At 38.3% G+C, this 22329-nt stretch overlaps 1 protein-coding gene across 5 annotated transcripts in view; it reads left to right on the top strand.

Annotated features, from left to right (window-relative positions):
* The window catches only part of asb2a.1 (ankyrin repeat and SOCS box containing 2a, tandem duplicate 1), a 30091-nt gene extending 11469 nt beyond the window's left edge, over positions 1–18622 (top strand). For 3 of the 5 annotated variants that reach the window (XM_048206537.1, XM_048206539.1, XM_048206538.1), the window contains 10 exons: positions 7081–7357; positions 9924–10037; positions 11327–11496; positions 11594–11749; positions 12023–12268; positions 12363–12534; positions 12705–12746; positions 16917–17478; positions 17572–17725; positions 17815–18622. In XM_048206537.1, the coding sequence (XP_048062494.1) occupies positions 7089–7357; positions 9924–10037; positions 11327–11496; positions 11594–11749; positions 12023–12268; positions 12363–12534; positions 12705–12746; positions 16917–17478; positions 17572–17725; positions 17815–17960 (2031 nt within the window). In that variant the 5' untranslated portion in view covers positions 7081–7088 and the 3' untranslated portion in view covers positions 17961–18622. Of the gene's footprint in view, positions 1–7080; positions 7358–9923; positions 10038–10407; positions 11497–11593; positions 11750–12022; positions 12269–12362; positions 12535–12704; positions 12747–16916; positions 17479–17571; positions 17726–17814 lie in introns of those variants that run through there. The other 2 variants (XM_048206540.1, XM_048206541.1) reach the window with 2 other exon arrangements.
* The last annotated feature ends 3707 nt before the right edge of the window (positions 18623–22329 follow it).

Below are 22329 nucleotides of genomic sequence, written 5' to 3'. Positions count from 1 at the left end.
CCACCATTCAATCAATTGCCATCCCTCCAATTGGCGTTAATTTGAAAGCGAAAGTAAAATGCGCACGGCTGCACGGGCATTCATAACGGTGCGTGTCTAGTTCATTCCTATGGAAGCTCAACTTGTATGGAATATGGAATTAGCAAAGTCCTGTACTTGCATAGTGGATGTTATTGAGTGCACTCATTCAATCCAACAATGCAATAATGAGTGTACAACCGATGCACGTTCATCCATAGATGTATATGCGCTCAACGACAAGAGAATACCCATAATTCACTGTGAGAGTAGAATGCCGAATGAATTCCTGTGTCTGACCAGAAAATGGCACCTGCAGCTGAATCATCCATCCAGCCATTTTCCAAACTGCTGATCCAATGTAGCTAGAGTGTAATATCATATAAATTCAGTTTTAATTTATTATTACATTGTTTAAATATAGCTGCGAGCAGCGATGGCGGGCCCAAGCCCGGTGGCACCGCCACCCCGGTGGCTTCAGGGCAACTGTGCACAGCGGGCAATAGGCACTTAAAACGGTTAAACATCAAAGGACTATGTCAAATTCACTCCACATTTACTGCACTACAAGGTGCCACTATAGAGCCCCTCCTCCCTGCCCATTTTCAAAGGATTACATGTGCCAAGTTTTAACATTATTCTGATGAATTTTGAAGCAAATCAGGTAAAAATAAGAGGGTGATCTCAATGTATGCTGAAAGTGACACATTTTCTGCTTCCAGTTGGTGGCGCTATTACTTTGAATCACAATAGTCACATCCATGTGATCAGCCTTGTACAACGAAGACTAAGCCGAAGTTTCATCAAAATCAATTAATGTATGCAGAAGTTATAACACTTTGTTTCCCTTTTCTTGCCATAAATTCGTTGCCTCGCCACGGCCAAACCGTTTGAGATATCCAAAATCCGTTTGCAATTAAACAACTTCAATGTGTTAGCAACAAGTTAAAAAAAGTTTGGTGTAAATTGGATAAACCCTGTAGGAGCAGTAGTATAAAATTCATAGCCTGTTTTTTCAAAAAATTAACATTCAAACCAAAATAGCTGACTTCCTGTTGGTCGGAGCTAATGAATGTAAATTAGAAAATTGTCCGGCTTGATGAGAACAATATGTGTACCGAGTTTGGTGATTGTAGGAAAAACTAACCCCCCACTTTTGTCAAAAGGTGGCGCTACTGAGCCCCTCCACCACGCCCATTTCTATGGCTTTGTCCATGTCTACTGGTTGACAATATTGATGTGTGTGTCGAGTTTCATGCAATTTGAAGCATGTTAAGAGCCTCAAAAACACTCAAGAATATTATTACAGTTTGACCTGTTGCCATGGCAACAATATTTCAAATATCAAAAATCCTGTCATAGGTCTACATCTGCTGTGTATTGACATTACACTGATGAAGTTTGAAGCAAATCAGGTAAAAATAAGAGGGTGATCTCAAAACATTTCAAAAAGTGATACACTTCCTGCTGCCAGTTGGTGGCGCTATAACTTTGACTCACAATAGTCACATCCATGTGATCAGACTCCTATAACGAACACACTCGTGAAGTTTCATAAAGATCAATATATGTATGCAGACGTTATAACACATTTCCTGTTTCCTTTTTCTCGCCATAAATTCGTTGCCTCGCCACGGCCAAACCGTTCGAGATATCAAAAATCCCCTGGCAATTTTTAATCATCAGTGTCTTGACTTCATGCTGACCGAGTTTGGTGGCGATCGGATTAATCGTCTAGGAGGAGTATATCAAATTCCAGAGCATGCGTTTTTCAAACAACCCTTAATAGCTGACTTCCTGTTGGCGTGGTGTTTAACTTAGAGCACGAAAGTTGTTCGGCCCGATGAGGTCTATATGTGTACTGAGTTTCATACTAATACGTGCAAGCGTGTTTAATATATGGACCAAATTTTCAGACTTTTTTCAAGGGGGCGCTGTCGAGCCCCCTGCCACGCCCGGGTACCAGCCTCTCCGGCGTCCTAATGGCCGCGGATTCCAATGTGTGTGCCAATTTTCAAGAGTTTTTGAGCATGTTAAGGCCCCCAAAAAGCCCCGGAAGACGGAAAAAAAAAAAAAAAAATAAAAAAAAAAAAATAAAAATAGCTGCGAGCAGCGATGGCGGGCCCAAGCCCGGTGGCACCGCCACCCCGGTGGCTTCAGGGCAACTGTGCACAGCGGGCAATAGGCACTTAAAACGGTTAAACATCAAAGGACTATGTCAAATTCACTCCACATTTACTGCACTACAAGGTGCCACTATAGAGCCCCTCCTCCCTGCCCATTTTCAAAGGATTACATGTGCCAAGTTTTAACATTATTCTGATGAATTTTGAAGCAAATCAGGTAAAAATAAGAGGGTGATCTCAATGTATGCTGAAAGTGACACATTTTCTGCTTCCAGTTGGTGGCGCTATTACTTTGAATCACAATAGTCACATCCATGTGATCAGCCTTGTACAACGAAGACTAAGCCGAAGTTTCATCAAAATCAATTAATGTATGCAGAAGTTATAACACTTTGTTTCCCTTTTCTTGCCATAAATTCGTTGCCTCGCCACGGCCAAACCGTTTGAGATATCCAAAATCCGTTTGCAATTAAACAACTTCAATGTGTTAGCAACAAGTTAAAAAAAGTTTGGTGTAAATTGGATAAACCCTGTAGGAGCAGTAGTATAAAATTCATAGCCTGTTTTTTTCAAAAAATTAACATTCAAACCAAAATAGCTGACTTCCTGTTGGTCGGAGCTAATGAATGTAAATTAGAAAATTGTCCGGCTTGATGAGAACAATATGTGTACCGAGTTTGGTGATTGTAGGAAAAACTAACCCCCCCACTTTTGTCAAAAGGTGGCGCTACTGAGCCCCTCCACCACGCCCATTTCTATGGCTTTGTCCATGTCTACTGGTTGACAATATTGATGTGTGTGTCGAGTTTCATGCAATTTGAAGCATGTTAAGAGCCTCAAAAACACTCAAGAATATTATTACAGTTTGACCTGTTGCCATGGCAACAATATTTCAAATATCAAAAATCCTGTCATAGGTCTACATCTGCTGTGTATTGACATTACACTGATGAAGTTTGAAGCAAATCAGGTAAAAATAAGAGGGTGATCTCAAAACATTTCAAAAAGTGATACACTTCCTGCTGCCAGTTGGTGGCGCTATAACTTTGACTCACAATAGTCACATCCATGTGATCAGACTCCTATAACGAACACACTCGTGAAGTTTCATAAAGATCAATATATGTATGCAGACGTTATAACACATTTCCTGTTTCCTTTTTCTCGCCATAAATTCGTTGCCTCGCCACGGCCAAACCGTTCGAGATATCAAAAATCCCCTGGCAATTTTTAATCATCAGTGTCTTGACTTCATGCTGACCGAGTTTGGTGGCGATCGGATTAATCGTCTAGGAGGAGTATATCAAATTCCAGAGCATGCGTTTTTCAAACAACCCTTAATAGCTGACTTCCTGTTGGCGTGGTGTTTAACTTAGAGCACGAAAGTTGTTCGGCCCGATGAGGTCTATATGTGTACTGAGTTTCATACTAATACGTGCAAGCGTGTTTAATATATGGACCAAATTTTCAGACTTTTTTCAAGGGGGCGCTGTCGAGCCCCCCTGCCACGCCCGGGTACCAGCCTCTCCGGCGTCCTAATGGCCGCGGATTCCAATGTGTGTGCCAATTTTCAAGAGTTTTTGAGCATGTTAAGGCCCCCAAAAAGCCCCGGAAGACGGAAAAAAAATAAAAAAAAAAAAAAAAAAAAAAAATAATAATAATCCTTAGAAGAACAAGAGGGCCCTGCGCGAATTTTCGCTTGGGCCCTAATAATAATCCTTAGAAGAACAAGAGGGCCCTGCGCGAATTTTCGCTTGGGCCCTAATTAAGGTGACAAAGTATGCGAGAGCCAACAGCTGTGTCCCAATTCAGAGGTTGCATCCCTTTAAGGACTCGAACTTCAAAGGTCACGCCTTCGAAGTCCGTGAAGGTCTGACCGAGTGTTGTTAAATGGGATCGTCTAGCCTACGAAGGACTGTTCTTTTCACCTAGCAACTTTGACAGCTGCACTGTAAAAAAAAAATCCGTAGTTTTTACAAAATAATTTTGGCAGCTGAGGTTGCCAGAATAATTTTGTAAAAAATACAGAAAAATTGTTAACACATTTACAGAACAAACTGTAAATTTTACAGTATAAAACTGTAATTTAAGATAATTTGAATATAAGCCAATAAATTCAACAATGCACACTACTACTAAAATCTGATTTGTGATGTCACCTGTTGGAGTTTAGGTTCCTTGCCGCTGTCGCCTTTGGCTTGCTTAGTTGGGGACACTTGACATTTGACTTGACATTTGATATTCAACAGTATTCTTGACATTTATTCAACAGTGCTTTGATCTGCCTGCATTGACACTATTCTTGAAGAACTGCTGTGCAGCAAAAACTATGTACCAGTTATCAATGTAAAGCTGCTTTGATACAATCTGCATTGTAAAAAGCGCTATATAAATAAAGGTGACTTGACTTGACTAACGTATACTGACAACCACCATAATAATGCAGGTAAAAGAGAAAGCCACATGAAGAATCAGAGTTCATCACAAGTAGCTTTTCCACGAGCTGAAGTATATACTAATATAAAGAAGGTGCAAAGAGTCAAACGCAAAACACCATCATGGTAACCCACAATACATAAATAATGCAATAAACATTCATTAAACAACAGAAGATGTAACATAAAACCCTAATGTACATAACTGATAACAAAAACTATTAAGAAACATGATTATTTAAACAAAATACTTTCAAATGTGGAGTGTCACACAGGGAATTGTGGGAACATCAGTTTACAGATTTTGACTGTAAATTATACATTGATTTAGTCTTTTTTACTTATGAAAATTGTAAAAATGTACAGCATTTTACTGTGAAAATTGCATAAATGTCTGGTTAGAGCTTTCACAGTTTTTCCCTGTATATAGTATGGGAACTTACTGTTAACCTATTACAATATTTTACCGTTAAAATCACATTCATTTTTTACAGTGTGCCATTGATGGATGCCAGTAACATTTGTACTGGACTTTTTATATTCAACTATCTAAAAACAAAACAGAGTTCAAAACCTGTTCACCTTGGTGTATTTATGTACATAATAAAGAGCATGAACTATATAAAATTGGTAACATATAAACTATATAAGATATAAGTCAACATTTGAACCGCTTTATATATTTTTTTTATTTTTACATTTGTATCATTACATAGGCTACATTAGATTATTTGAGTAAGTTTAAACACAATACTTTCATTAAAAGTTTAATCCAGCAATTTCTCAAAAAAAAAAATCCTTTTGTCACTGCCTCTCAATGAATTCTATGGTAGGGTAGGACGTGAATGATCCATCTGTTGTGACCTTCATTGCCCGCAAAACGAAGAACACATTTCAAGAACACATTTGTAGAAGCCTTCGAATTGGGACAGCCTTTGTTGCGCCGTGATGCAATCTGCCTTCCATTGCAGCCTTCGAATTATGCAACCTCTGAATTGAGACTCAGCTAATGAGCAATTGATATAACACTCCCTGAGGCGGCAAATTTTGAATTTTGAATTAGTGCTGGATTTGACTATTATGATTTCTACTGAAGACAAAGATCATTGAATAAGTTTGCGTCTGTTTCTCACACAAAGCAGTCACATGGATTCAGAAGATTTGGATTACAGTGCACAAATAAAATGTTGTGGTATATTTTATGGTCATTTTAGCCACAGCATATTCATAAAATTCATTATATGTCCAACGGCAAACAAAAGAAATATTGCATGACATTGCATTAATTGTTAAATTATTACAGAAATTGTATTCATTTTAGGATTTTAAAGTGTAGTCCTTGAGATATTGAAATGAAATATTATAATTTCAAATTAAGTAAATCAGTCATCTGCCTTAAACTGCACTTAATTATTCTGTTATTCAATTATGCATTTAATTATGAATTACACAGTACGTTTGCTAAAATGTCTCAAAAAATAATCTTGGAATCCTTTAAAAAAATTATTTAAATTGAAAATGTGGCTTCATGGTCACAAGCCTGATTCCAGCCAGCCTGTTTGTTGTCATCCATGTGTCGTCATTGCCAGACATGGCCCAGCTTTGGCTGACAGGACACATGCCACTGCCAACAGGAGCAGTGCCAGCTTAAGGCCACATTCAGGCCAAGACTGTTTGCTATGTGGGTGGATGATCTACTTACCTCTAGCCTACTAATATGTTCACAATGAAAGTATCCCACATTAGCATAAATTGCTGTTCGTAAGACAGTATATAAGGCCAAAATCTAATTCTGCCAGACATGCAGCTCCTCACATATACTTTCATATTGTAATTCAAGTGAATACATTTTGTTTGCATATTGAATAATAAATGTTCACATTGCATTCTCAACTCATTAGCCAACACATGATTCATCTCACTCAACTCAATTAAGCAAGATACAACAGTGTTTTTATTCTTGACGCAACATCTGCTAGCATGCTGTTGCTGTTAATAATATTTACTAACATTGCAATCTGAATTTGCTATAGGCTACGTGCTGCTACCGATACTGAACAAGTATTGCTGTAAGCTCAGTTGAATACAAAATTGAATGCCTATTTCAATTTAATGAGTAATAATGCATAGTGATATAGCATAAAAAAGACTGTTTACTTATCTTAGATGTTGAATTTCAGAGAAATTTTGAAAGCACGCTGCAACTGCTATAGCAAATGCTGACCAAGTATTTGAAGGTTGAGCAGTGAGCTCATTGGCTACTGTACAGATGCAGCAGGGACCAATCAGCTGTGCCCTACAGAGAAATGCTGTAGAAGTATTGTTCATTGTTAATGTTAACAAATGAACCTTATTGTAAAGTGTTACAAAAAAAAAAAAAATCTAAAATCTGACAGATTTAAATCATTTAGTTGTATCTCCTAATCAAGAAAGCACAAGAAATTTGCAATAATACACATTAATCCAGTTTTATTACATAATGAATGTTTTGGTTGTCTTAGGATCCATCATGGCAGCCGCCCATGTGTCCATGCCAGGTACCAGAGGAACCAACCTGGAATTTGCTGACTACAGTCTCTATAGCAACCTGTCTGATGATGAGCTCATGCAGCTGGCAATCGAACGGAGCCTTGCTGATGGCCAGAGCTCTGGGCCGAGGTCAGAAAACTCTAACAATCCCACTGCTCTGAACATGCCAACAGTACCACGCCAAGCTCCACCAACGCATCGTCCCCAGCAGCAACTAGAACCAGCTGCATGTCCTGCCAATCCACCCAGGTATAGTGTGACGTATTTCATTCAAGTTGAAATGAGGTACCATCATAAATCAACTCTAACTGCAAGTATAAAAATAACCAGTGCTTAGTAAACCTTACTCACACTGACCTTTAATGAGTAGGGGTGAGTGGGGCATAGACTAACACGGGGTTAGTAGTAACACACATGGTTTAAGTACTTCCACATATGCTAGCATGATGAAACTTTGTGTATTTAATAGTTACCATATCGACAATAAATAGAGAAAACATTGCGCAAAAATTCAGAAATCTTTGGGAGATATTACTGAACATATAACAATAGCAAAAGTAAATTTCTTAAGTTATTTTTTCATCTATATTTTTTGTATTTATTTAAAATTAGACAAATCTGATATTATTTTAATCTCCAATCTGTTATTTAGTAGTTTAGATACCAACCAGGTTTAAATTCCAGTTGCGCAGATAGGGTACGTTGTAACACTGCATTACAATGTGCCTCGCTATTAGAACTATGCTATTCTATACAGTTACTGATATAATTGGCATAATTAACTTATGAATTTCTGTTGAGAAAAAAAAGGTGGACAAAAACTGAGAGGAAAAACATGAACAGTTAGAAAATATTAGTTAGTTCACCCAAAAAGAACATTTCTGTCATTAATTACTCACCCTCATGTCGTTCCACACCCGTAAAGTTAGACCTTCGTAAGGCTTTACGTCATCATCAACCGTCCCGTAGTAAGACCTTCGTTCATCTTCAGAACACAAATTAAGATATTTTTTGATGAAATCCGAGAGGTATATGACTTGTCCATAGACGGCAATATAATCAACACTTTCAAGATCCAGAAAGGTACTAAAGACATTGTTAAAACAGTCGACGTGACTGCAGTGGTTCAACCTTAATTTACGAAGCGATATAATATTAAATAAATTAAATATCTTAATTTGTGTTCCGAAGATGAACGAAGGTCTTACAGGTCTGGAACGACATGAGGGTGAGTAATTAATGACAGAATTTTTATTTTTGGGTGAACTAACACTTTAAGGGGTACATAACACATACAGCTAAACAAATGTATTAAACACACAATACACCATCGCATTATCCCTGGATAACTTTTGAATCACTATAATGAATATAGCATATTGTGAATGATGAATAATGAATTTATGAATTCAGTACGTTCGTGTTGTTTACATCATATGCATTTAGGCGCCTATTGCCAACAAAACAGACATTTGATGCAGTTTTACTCACCACCTGTGGTTCCGACTCATGACCGGGATCATTATCGAGAGACCGCTCCATCTTTCAGTTTCAAATGATCTGTAAATCCAGCGTTGAACTGGGCCTTGTTTATAAAACCATAAGCACCGATCCTGAGGGCTTGAGCCACTGAAAAACACGAGATATTCTCCATTCATTTTAACCAATAATAAATTTATTGCAACTATCAGACACATCCTTTTTTGATAGTTAAATTAAGGTGGTTTCTATGGTTATTTTAATGACAAATATCGAGAGCAATGTAATGTGTGAGCACAAATCTCTCAGATCCACTTAACGCTGGGTTCTTTGGGAAGCAAGGTTATCTTTCCCTCACAACCAAAAATTGGTGATTTTGTGGTCTAAAAACAAAGTGACAAATCTTTCTCGAGCAAGTCCTGTGCTGGGCTGCGGATGACTTCCGTAAAGCCGTGCGAAGCGCGTTGATGGGCGTGCTCTTGCTCGCTCGCTCTTTATTACATAATAAAGGGCCATACTCGAAAAAAACTGTCCAAAACCTGTGAGAAATCTGAAGAGTATTTTTGGCACGTCATATGTCCAACTCGTTTTTTGAAATTTGACCATGTTTAGCATAAGAATCCATCTCTTTAACAGTTTAAATAAGTCTGAATGCATGAAATAGCATTGCCCCCCCCCCCCCCTTTAATGTGGAAAAAAAAATAATACTCTGAACCCTAAGTAGATTTACACAAACTGAGAAAGTCAAAAAGCGTTAGGTTGTGCCCTGTCCTCCCCTACATAAGCTAACAGAATATCTGCACAGATTTTCAACGTGTACATTTTCAAAATGGCATCAAGCTAAACTTTTTCTTTAAAATAGATATTTCAGTATGTGATTTATGCAATACAGGAACTTAACAACAAGACTACATTTAAATGTAAAACAGAGAGACATAAGATCAAAACATACCCATTAATATGTTGCTTCATGAAATTTCCAGTCATGTTTTGATGATGCAGCTCATGGGGAGGGTCACAATATCACTTACAAATGCCTGTTGCATCTACTCCGATGGCTGACACAACTGCTTCACACCTGTTCTTCTTCATTCGAAGGCCAACTTTATAAAGTTTACATGCCACCATGCATAAAAATAGACACTATCCTTTGCTGTGCCCCAATACACTTGTTAGGATCCAACTCTAGGCTTCCAATTGTGGATTTTGGTTTAATTTCAAAGATAACATGTAGGTAATTTAATTTGAAATTATGAAATTAATTAGAATTCTAAAAAAGTTATGCAATAGGTAGCATTAAATTAACCCATCTGAATGCATTTTTTTTCTCCAAAAGAGAAAATCCACAGGGTGTGTGTTCGGTGGGTCACTTTGTGACTGGTTCTGGCAAGCGAATGGTGGCGTATCGAAGATATGATGGAACTATGCAAGTCGTACCTGAGCCTCAAGAGTGAGTGATCACCTAATTACTGTACCCACATGACAGTATGATCTCATTATAACGTTTGTAAGAAAAATGTGATTCTTTGTACGCTTTCATAGAAGCTGAAAATTATAGCCTATACTAGGGCCTTTATTAGGTACACTTTATTAGGTAACTGCTCATTAATGCAAATATCTAATCAGCTAATCACATGGCAGCAGCTCAATGCATTTAGGCATGTGGACATGGTCGAGATGATCTGCTGAAGTTCAAAATGAGCATCATAATGGGAAAGAAAGGCGATTTAAGTGACTTTGAACATGGCGTGGTTGTTGGTGCCAGGCGGGCTGGTCTGAGTATTTTAGAAACTGCTGACCTACTGGGATTTTCACTCTAGGGTTTACAGAGAATGGTCAGAAAAAGAGAAAACATCCAGTGAGCGGCAGTTCTGTGGGCGAAAATGCCTTGTTGATGCCAGAGGCCAGACTGGTTCGAGCTGATAGAAAGGCAACAGTAACTAAAAAAAAAAAAAAAACACATCATACCTTGAAGCAGATGGGTTTCAGCAGCAGCAGAAGACATTTTAAATATATATATATATATATAATATTTATGACGTAAGATTTTACATTTCTAGAGTTATGCACACGTGAATATTTATAGTTTTTAACTTTTATGTTGTGGTCAGAATGTCCAAATTGTATGTTTCAGTGTACAGTATATCAAAATGTACACTATCGTTCAAAAGTGTGGGGTCAGTATGATTTTTTTTGTTTGTTTTTGAAAGAAGTCTCTTGTGCTCACTGAGGCTGCATTTATTTGATCAAACAAAGTAGGGAATTCAGGGACACGTTTTGCCATTGAAAAGACTTGGAAAAAGTGTCCCAATCAACCTGATAAATATTATTACAATGTAAAATAGCTGTTTTCTATCTTAATATATTTTAAAATGTGATTTATTCCTCTGATGGCATATAGCTGAATTTTAAGCAGTCATTACTCCAGTCTTCAGTGTCACATGATCCTTCAGAAATCAGTGATCAGTGATCGGTGATCATATAACATTTCTTATTTTTATCAGGATTTTTCAGGATTCTTTTATGAATAAAAAGTTCTATAGAACATAATTTATTAGAAATAGAAAAAAACTTTTACTGACTCCAAACTTGTAAACGGTATAATTAATGAGATCAGGCTGCACATGGAACATTTGATATGTTACATACATCTTAATATTTACATAAGCAAGAGCCATAATGAATATCACCTCACCTGCAACACTTCATGCATCAAAATAAAAGCTGTGTCTTCTCTAGGGAGCTTGCGCCTATTGTTAAGGCCATTTTGGAAGGTGATGTAGGAACAGTGAGACTATTGGTTAAGCAACCTGGTTGCAATGTTCTTGCACCAAATAAAGATGGATGGATTCCTTTGCACGAGGCGGCATATTATGGACAAGATCAATGCATTAAAATTCTCCTGAGAGGTAGAGTGCACTCATTTGAAAATTACTCAATGTAACTTTTTTTTAGCTGAGCTCTAACAGATTGTTCTGGTTTTTATCATGAACACTATTCTCACAGCTCAACCCGGAATGGTTAACCAGCGCACTTTGAAAGGGAAGACTGCTTTAATGTTCGCTGTGTCCAGAGATCACCTTGCATGTGTGGAGAGTCTTCTGGAGAATGGGGCTGATCCTGATATTTCCAATATGGACAGGGAGACTCCCCTTTACAAAGGTATCCATCCATGCATGCATCCATCCATCCATCCATCCAAATTTCACGTTTTTCCTGCCCAAAACATTCAGATTATCTTAAAGTTGATATATATATACATTTAAAAAAAATAGTTATTTGAATTCTTGTTCATTCTTGTTCCTTACATTCAGATTACTTTTACTTAAAAGCCTGGCTTACAAGCCCAGATCCACAAAAAGATCTTTTTTTCCCCATTTAATATGACCTTCAGTGCTGTGATGGAAATTGTATAATTTCTATACATATCTGTAGCTTGTGAGAAGGAGAACCCAGCAATGGTTGCCATGTTACTGAATTATGGCGCCTCTGTGAATAAGAACTGTATTCAAGGCTGGACCGCTCTCCATGAGAGTGTGTGCAGGAACAATGTGGAAATCTGTGAGATGCTGGTGAAAGCTGGAGCCAAAGTCAACATGCCCAACATGTACGGAATTACTCCTATCTTTGTCGCCGCCCAAAGTGGAAAAGTGGATGCACTTCGCATGCTTTTAAAAAATGGTAATATCTTTCACTGTTTGTCATTTTCCTTTCTGTTCCATTGTTGCTTTGTGATGTAATGCATCTCAAATGTAATGCATCTTACCTCAATCAGGTGCAGACCTCAACAGCCAGGCCGCAGATGGAGCCACAGCGCTGTATGAAGCCTGTAAAAATGGTCATGATGAAATTGTAGAGTTCCTTCTATCTCAAAATGCAGACGCCAACAAGCCAGGCAAAACAGGACTGATGCCAATCCATATTGCTGCCCAGCGCGGCAATGATTGGTATGAATTAAGAATTCACTTAATAAAGAATTAGTACGAATGAATGAATTTGCTTTGGGAGGAATGTTCTCAGGTCACAGTTTATCTAAACTTATCTATTTGTATGCGAAGGCCATTGGTTCTTAAGAGTTTAGGTTTAGTGCATCTCATTATTTTGCATTAATTTTCAGCAAAGACCTCGGGCGTACCCTCAAAAATACCAGGGAAACTAAGTAAGTCTCAATGGGTTCTTTACAGCAATGCTGTGGCAAAAGGGTGCTAATCCTGTAACCTAAAAGCTGTAAACTCAAGCTAACTCAAGTAGGAACATATGGTTTTATTTGCAAAATACCATTTAAGATAAGTGCTCTTTCTTCTGACATGCATGTCATGTCTTGTTAACTCTTCTAGTTTATTGTGTGTAGGGTCTTTTTCTCGCCTAACAGTTAAACTAATCATCCCATAGCATAATTCATGAGCGCATGAGATGTTTAGGGATGGGAATCGTAAAGAATGTAATGATCCTGGGTTCTGGTTCCTCTTAACTATTTCAATTCCTTAAATATTTTAGCATTTTTTAGGAATAAATAATTGAAAAAATAAATAAATTTTACTGTCAAATGTTTATATAGTTTTCATAATAAATAAATGTAAAACAATTCCTGCGGAAGGTGTTTACTTGTTACAGCCTTTAATACTACTGAAAAAATGCATAATGTTTATTATCTTTAACTACATATAACCAGTCAATTACTACACTCTTTTAAAGTTGTAAGCTGTATTTCATTCATTAAAAAAAAAAAAATAAAACAACTTAGAGTCATTTCATCAGGAATCAGACTACATTGGCTGCGCTGTAAGTTTTTTATTCATAAGAGTCATTCGTTTAGGAATTGGACTACACTACGCAGTATCTTTTTGATTCTCTAGAAAGAACCAACTCATGGGAATCTGACTACTCTATTCACTATTCACCCTGTAGATTTAGAAGAGGTGTGCGGCACCTTTCTGAATAACCTATATTGGTATCTCAGTTAAGCCTCGGTTAAACTCTATTTCAGATGCTTACACGGACAGCACGGATGCAGACTACTTGTATTTTTACTACTAAAAGTGTTCTACACATGCGCAGTAGATCGGCGTGCACAGTTCCACACATGCACAGTAGATTGGCTTGAACAGTAAACAAACATTGATTATTGTACATTATTATTATTGCACACCTGGTTGTCTTTATACTGTGCTATGGCCGGATTGTGGAGATGCGGGTAGCGACGGACTTCTTCACACAGTTGTTGTTTTTCCAGTGCATGCGCAGTTGGTGCTTTTGTAGCCTAGTGACATGCTGGAAGGTCTCCCTCCCTTTTAGCCCAGAGGACACGGCCACGAAAAATGAGAGGCACGTGGATGTCTGCAAAGAAAATCTGCGTACACCCTCCGATGATGATTTTTACGTCACGCGGACCCTCGCGCACATGGAAAGTATAACACTAGATTTAGCCATTCACACACAGAATGCGTTTATGCATTTCCACTGAATTGTTTTTCTTTTCATGTAAACATGCACTAGACTGACGTCTTTGACTGTTGTACTTGAGTCTTGTGTCTTTTGCAGCATCTAGTGTGAAACATGCATTTCGACAGGCAAGTCGCCATGAAATGGATGTTGCGATAATCTATTTTTCCCTTTTGTGATGTATATCCGAGTGAAACAGCTTCTTGAACTTGGTTTTGTTTATTGGGAATTGACTGAATCGTTGGATTATTGTGGTTTACTATTACTGTGTTCTCACTGGCTATGTTTACATGCACCTCTGCGTCTGACGTCATCTCAATAACATTTGTGGAGACAACATGGACGTGACACCAACAGAGCTCATCGTTATTTCTGCCCTGTTGGCATACACATTCATAAATCAGATTTTTTTGTGAACTTCCTCCGACAATCAGTTCTTTCCACCCAAAGCCATCTTTACAACTAAAGACGTGAATGTGAACTTGTGCACTGCGTAATGCGTGTCAACATTGCACTGCATGTGTGCCCTAGAGACTTCTGAATACAATTGAGAAAGTAGTCGGATTCAAGCGTTTACATGGTTATTTTTTGCTGTTGGATCGGATTAGAAAAGGAATAAACCACCCCTTCCAATCCGATCGAAATTTCATTCGGATCAAGTTGAATCGGATCGATTAAGGTGTTTAAATGAACGTTTTTCAATCCGACTGAGCCGTCAATCCGATTAATGGATTATTTGGGTGCATGTAAAGTAGCCACTGTCACGGTCACAGGCCTGATGGATCCAGCGAGTGCTTCCAAGCTGAGCGACATTTTGGCCAGCAACAACACTTGAATGGAAGGCCAAGAGGAACAGATCATGGCGACGGGTCGAGCGATTCGGGCTTTGGTATCGCAGGTTGCAGAGTTGTCTACCCAGTTCCAGCAATTGAAGACCGAGCGGCTAACTCATCAACTGCGCCTAACCCACCGTCAGATCCCCCCATCGGAGATCTTACTGCTCGTCACAGTGAACCTCGACTACCACCCCAAGCTGCCTATGCTGGTGAGCGAAAATCGTGTCGTCCATTTCTGGCTCTCTTTTTTTGCTCTCCAGCCATCTGCCATTCTATCAGAGTGATCTGAAGTGGCTTTGGCAATCATGCTGCTGACTGGCCAGCAGCTCAATGGGGAATGGCAGTGTGAGAACAGAAACATCAGTGCTGCTTCTCGTTCCAGTCCTTTGCGGATGAGCTGAAGACGTTTGACTAGGCTGTCTCTGGCAGAGAAGTGGCATGGGTGTTGGCAGAGGTGCGACAAGGTAATCGATCTGTGCCGGATTACTCCAGTGAGTTTCGCACACTAGCTTCTGAATGCAACTGGAATGAGGAGGCGCAGTGGGACATGTTCCTGCATGGGTTGGCTGACAGTATACAGAATGAAATCTATGCTCTGGAATTACCATCTGCCTTGGATGATCTGATTGATCTAGTGATCGGAGTTGTCCTGTCCTCGTGCCAGTAGACACGTCATCAGAAAACACAAGAGATATTGTTGCAAGAGGGAGCAGAAGTTATTTTGATTAAAAATATGCACAGATAAATAATTTATAACCAATAGAAATTGTTAAATTTGATTTCATGGTGAATTTAAAGGTGCAGTACATAATAATTCTGTCCGGCCTATTCAAAACAAAAGCGTAGCTTGATGACGCCAAGTTTGAGAGCGGAATCTTGGGACATGTGGTCTCCACCTCAACGGACGGTGCAAAAGAATAGGGATTGGACTCGGGAACGAATCATGTTCATGGATGTGATTATTAACGTTACTGTAGCAAGAAGCAGAGCAGGACCGAGTGTTGTGGGAGCTGAACGAGGCCGCTGGAGCGATTGTGCAACACGCCTCACGAGCAGCGGAACTTTTATTTTGACACAGTCGCCGGCGCCACTTCCGCTATTCCGGTCATGAGTATGAGGTAACACAGCTCAGTTTATCATATTAGATACATCTGAGTGTGTTGAAAATGATGTTATAACGTTACTTTGTGCATTCGTTTGACGGCTGCTGTGAGACATTTGTTTGAGACACACTGCAGTAAGATTTTAGAATATAATAAATGCTGGATGGCTTGTGTTGACAAATGGCATGCAATTAATTTTAAAATGTATTGTGGAGAAAAAAGACTAAACGTGTTGAGCTATATAACAACGATTAGTTTTCTGTCTATAAATATATCAAAACAGTTATTCCCTTGTCTATTAAAACGTGTAATATATTAAAGCGTCTTTGGTGTTTCCATGGTTTCTACAAAATAAAACCGGAAACCGAGGGTAACGCGGGTATGACGCAATTGAAAGGCGACTCCTCACACATCCCGGAGCCTTGGTTAAAATTGTTGGAAACATTTGGGATATTGTAAGTACTCAAGTGAACAAAATATATAACACTGGCCTAGTGGTTTTTGGATATTTTACTGCTGTGTTTTTAGAACATTTAAGACACTTCAAAAGATGCAAGACGGGAACACAACAGTCAAATGCATCCATCTTGTGCATGCATGTTTACATAGAAAAACAATGGAAATGCAGGTCAGTGGAATTCAAAACTGTGTGAATGGCCCCTAATAAACCCGAATGTCGTTCACTTCTGGAATTTTTTTTTTTTTTTACAAAAATTCTCGGTTCCCAACCCTAGAACTGTTTCTCTAAAATATCATTATTGCTAATCACTATACATACAAGCTTTTTAGAAAGGTTTACATGTATTAATAGTCTTCTTATGAAATAATTTTTCCATATTATAATGGTCATTTCACCCTAATGTTGTCAAAGTCTAACATGACATCCAGTTGTCTTTTGGTGCACACTAGCAAGGTAACATTCAAGAACACAAAACTTCTCATTTTCAGCATTGTATCCATGCTGATCCCAGCCACAAGTAAGGCCAGAGTGAGACGTTCAGGTGTCAGCCCTCTCCATTTAGCAGCGGAGCGCAACAGAAATGATATTCTCGAGTTACTGATCGAGGCCGGCTTTGATGTCAACGCCACACTGTCTGACGATCGTTCTATGATGTATGAAGATCGACGCAGCACAGCTCTCTACTTCGCGGTCATGAACAACAACATCGACGCTACCACCATGCTCCTGGAGGCTGGTGCTAACCCAAACCTGGACACGTTCAACCCGCTCCTGGTGGCCCTGAGGCAGGGTTGCATACAGACAGTGACTATGCTGGTGAAACATGGTGCTAATGTCAATGCCTACATCCCGACTCACCCAACTGCCTTTCCAGCTGCTGTTATGTTCTGTATGAAGCATCTGACCTTACTGAAGTATATGATGGATAATGGCTGCGATGCCTTGTTATGTTTCAATTGTGTTTATGGCAGAAATCCTCATCCTCCTATAAAGATTAGGCGTAATCTAAGATATGATTCGGATGAAACTGTGGAAAAGACCTGTGTTCAGGTGAATGGCCTGAAGCCAATACATAAAGTATAATTGTGTTTTATTCTAAGTTGTGTATAGTACCACATTTTACAAACTTTTTTTTTTTACTAGTTCTGCGAGTTGATCTCCACCGAAACCTACTCCCACTGGGCAGGACCGATTATAGATGTGCTACTTGACTATGTTGGGCACGTGAAACTCTGTGCACGCCTCATTGAACATCTGGACAGTTATGACGAGTGGCAATGCATCAAAGAGAAATCAAGTATGCTAACCTATATCTTTTGCTTAAATTATTCATTTATGCAAATGACTTCAGTCACCTGTCTATTCATTTGCTGGTTCTGATTGCAGCGCCTCCACGCCCACTCATGCAGCTCTGCAGACTGAAAATCCGCAAACTGCTCGGGATCAACAGACTGAAGAAAATTTGCAAGCTTCCAGTTCCTCCCAGGTTGATCAAATTCCTAAATCATCAAGAACGAGAGATAGACTTTTAAGCTTGCTTTTGAGTGTCTCTTAGTTAGTACAGAGAGAACAATGACATTAGAAAATCATATACTTCTGTTTGAAGAACTTGCACTAAGCTAAAATTCTAGAATAAATGGCGTTTACATTTGGAGTCCATTTTTTTCACAAATATAACTAACAAATGTGCTGCTTAATAGTGTAAAAAGGCCATAAATGTTTATATGTAATTATCAGAATTTAGGGAACATGTATTAAATAGATTTAGTGGGATCATAGTATTTTATTTTGTCTGTAGCCTATGCTTAAAAAAAAAGTTACAAGGGGTGTTATTGGTGCCAAAAATGACAGAAGGTGACAGAAAATAATTTTACTTATTGCAGTGTAGTAGAAATGTATTGAACTTATTAAGAAGTATACTTGACGTTTATGTGTATAGTTTTGTATTTTTACGTTTGACTGGTTTTCTTAGTCAGGTGTACATTTTTTCTAGGATTTTGATGTTTTATTTGCTTGCAAAGTGAACCAATATTTAGAAATGCATCACATTCTTCGCACTTTAAATTCTATATACATTTTAAATGGCATAAATTTCCCTGATTCAGTTAGTACTTAAGTTACCTGTGACAATGCATACATTTGAACAACTTCCAACCATATGACTCTTATCTACCAATAAAGTGTTGTTAACTAATGATAGCATTTGAACTTCATTTTTCTCTACCTTTTTGGGGCAAAATGCAGATTTGGACATCTAGTAGGCTTTTTTTTTGGTCTTCGCAAGCTGCTATTGTGAATGTGCCGCTGAGCTCATGAGGCATCATCAAAAGAGCTCACTGCAGCCACTGATTATAATTGTTCATACAAAGCATCACTGAAATATTTACAGTTTTTGTTTATTTAAATTAAATGTTATGTTCTGATCTATTATTCTCTCTTGCTGTTATATTTTTCAATGTTTCAATTGCATGTAAAGTAAAATTGCAGGTGTTTTATACATTTTTGTTAAAATATTTGGTAGTCAGAGGTGGGGTGGGGAGCACCAGAGTAACCAAAAAGTTTGAGAACCAAATAAATTCCAGCACAGCACAACAACAACCCATAATGAAAAGACCCTTCACAACAGATTAGATAAAATATAATGCTTTGCAATGAACACTGGTTCACATAGTTTTCAGGATTGACAACCGCCTTTACTTACAGGTGCGAGTCTCTAAATGTCCCGTTCACACACGTGCAACGAGAGTCAAGCCCGTGTTCTCTTACTAGTAACCAAAGCGACAGTGACCAAAGTATTATCAAAGATGGCGACGTCCATAAAACTGAAAAGTCTTGTCTGGTCAGCAGCTTTAATGTATCATGCGCTCGCCGAACACATTTAACCGTTGCACTCGCGTTTCAGGTCCTTTGCAGTTTCTCGCGGATGACATGGCATTTGAGTCTCTCATAGAACACAAAACTGATGGGAGTGGCTTCGGTGAAGAATAGAGGGCATGCACGTGACGTCACCGTCGACCGTTACGACTGCGGTCACGCCCACTGAGTGCCACAAAAACTGAACTGCAGCATTGGTTTTCAGCGTGAATGCCGCGAAAAACACACAAAACACTTCCAAAACGGAAAAGAGCTTTGTGATTGACTATACAAATAGCTTTGACACAAAAGCTGAGGTATATATTTAAAGACTGCAGAAAAAAGAAGCAAATGGATCACTGCAATTCACAGAAACAGCTGGACTCCAGGCAGACATGGATTTGTAGAATCATTTTGTGTCAGATTGTTGGATTTTGAGGTAAAATCATACTGTATATATTGTATTGTTATATATTATGTTGGCAAATCATCAATTAAATATTTACTATCTTATATTCTGCGTAATTGTGTGTTTTAAAATAAACACTGACAAAAACTATACTATAAAACTATAGGCTATATATATATATATATATATATATATATATATATATATATATATATATATATATGTTTTAGGGCTGGACAATCCCAGACAGCAACATAGTGTGGCCCAGATCCGGTCCACATCTGATACATGTGGATTACATGCGGACCAGATGTGGGCCGGATCTGGGCCGACACTATATTGCTGTCAGGGATATGACGATATAACATTGATATAAGTGATTACGCGGATTTAGACCTACATAAAATATTCACAGGTAGATTAGCTTTATGTATTTCCCCGGCGTTGAAATCAGGCACATATAAATGTCAGGAAACATGATTCCTGGCTGCATGTCAATATCCATGGATTAGGTTTATTTGACAAGTTGTAAGGAACACTTTCGAGTCCAACCTTTAGTATAATCGTTTGTTTTACTCGCGTTTTCTCAGTTTCCCCTATTAAATCCAGTCATGCAGCAGGTTCTTTTGCCACTCAGTCCAGCGGAGGGAGCGCGTTTTCGGCGGGAAAGTGACGTCGATGCATACCCTCTATAGTGACTAATGTAGCCTACTATTTAGGATGGATAGTATGCACATTGAGACGCACGCACTGTCTTTATAGCACATGGAGTGCAATAATACACAGCCATGCCAAACAGACACGGAGAATATAACCAATTTAACCGCTATCACTTCGAATTAAGTCACAGATTTAGCTCTTAATGAGAGCTCTGTAGTCTCACCAATAAATCGTCACCAAAAATGGCATGTAGCCTAATTCATAAAATGACTTTGATTCCCGACCTGGTTCTTAGGCTCGGCTATCTTTCACTGTAACCGGAAAAAAATTTACCCGGCGTGAAGTGTGAAAAAGGCTAATTAGTCTCTTGTCATGTCAAAAGTGATAAGACTTTCAGTTTTATGGACGTCGCCATCTTTAATATTACGTTGGTCACTGTTGTTATGGTTACATTAAGAGAATATGGGCTAGTTGACTCTCGCTGCACGTTCATACAGATAGTGTTTGAGATGATACTGTAAGTTGCTGTGAGAACGAGACATTTAAAGACTCACGTACACCTGTAAGTAAATGCGGTTGTCAATCCCAAAAACTGACAGTGTGAACATGGCCTAAAATACCTTACTTACCAGTTGAGTAATACAAACACCATCTTCGCATCACCCTCAGTTCTCGTTATCTCTGCCATATTGTTTTCTCATTTTATTACAAGTTCTAAACACTGTCATGTTCTCTTTTTGCCAGCAGATCTTTCTCTATAAGGTGTTTAAAAAGCTAATATACATTAATTCATGCTTAACTAATGCACAGATAATCGTTTGTTAATGTATGACTCATGAAGAACTAAACCATTAATTAATGATTACTGCATCAGCAACTAATAAAGAGTCTATATGATTAATAGATTGAGTAATATATGAATTGTTATTAATTAAATGTGTCATAATGTATTAATTCTTTAATAACACATTTTATTAACTAATAGTGTAAGTTAATGTGTTAATGTCACCGTTTGTTGTGGTACCTGTCTGCCCGAGTATTATGTAGATTGTGTAAAGAACTTAACCGCAGAACAAAATTTTATGTGTTGCTTTTAAACATAGGGTTCATTACATTACGAAGTAATTTTTACAACAACCATTAGGCTTCTCCGTATGTTTAATATCAGCCTCATTGCCCGTTGTACAGTATGCAGGCCTATATTTATTATTATAAGTTTCTTTTTTGTGTACAATGTATTTAAATACATATTGTAAATACACCGTTGTTTTGATAACTATGTCCCACAAACTGACTACATGTTTGAAAAATATCACCGATTTGTAAATACATTTAATTGATAAATATTAAAATGAATCACTAATTTAGGCTATTTATGTAGGATTTTGTGTCACAATTACGTCAGTACCCTATATCAGCTCATCTGTCAGTCACTACTGGAGATGCAACAACATACGGCACTCAGTGGCACATGACGCAATCCATCGGTGCGTTACAAGTTTTAGTGGCACATGCCACTATCCACTGGCACATCAAGTGGCACAAGCGTATCTCTTGACATTCCGCTGGCACATGCCAGTGAAAACCTGGCGTGCCACTAAGCACAGCAGCAGGTGCCAATGGATTCTGTGTGTAAGATGCCATGCCACTTAATGTTACTGTTACTGCAAACTATGCCACTCCCACACCATACACGCGTCCAAGTGGCCGGAGCAAATTCATCCAGCTAGGTCTAAAATATAAACACTTATAATAGACTTACAATAGTGATGCAGGTTAAGACAAAAAAATTACATAGTGTACCTTTAAACTACATGTTAAAGCATACTGATTGTATAATTGATTTCACATCAATGACACAAAACTTAACAGGTTCTCATGTAAATGCATAATGAAAGGCTTTTCATTCTGATTATAAAAACAAATAAAAAGATACAGTTCAAACTCACTTTAATGAAAAAAAAAGGTCCATAAAGTCC

Source organism: Megalobrama amblycephala, linkage group LG11 (assembly GCF_018812025.1).
Source record: "Megalobrama amblycephala isolate DHTTF-2021 linkage group LG11, ASM1881202v1, whole genome shotgun sequence".
Taxonomy (NCBI): Eukaryota; Metazoa; Chordata; class Actinopteri; order Cypriniformes; family Xenocyprididae; genus Megalobrama; species Megalobrama amblycephala.
The sequence above is the reverse complement of the archived record's forward strand: the minus strand, read 5'-3'. Positions and strand labels throughout refer to the sequence as shown.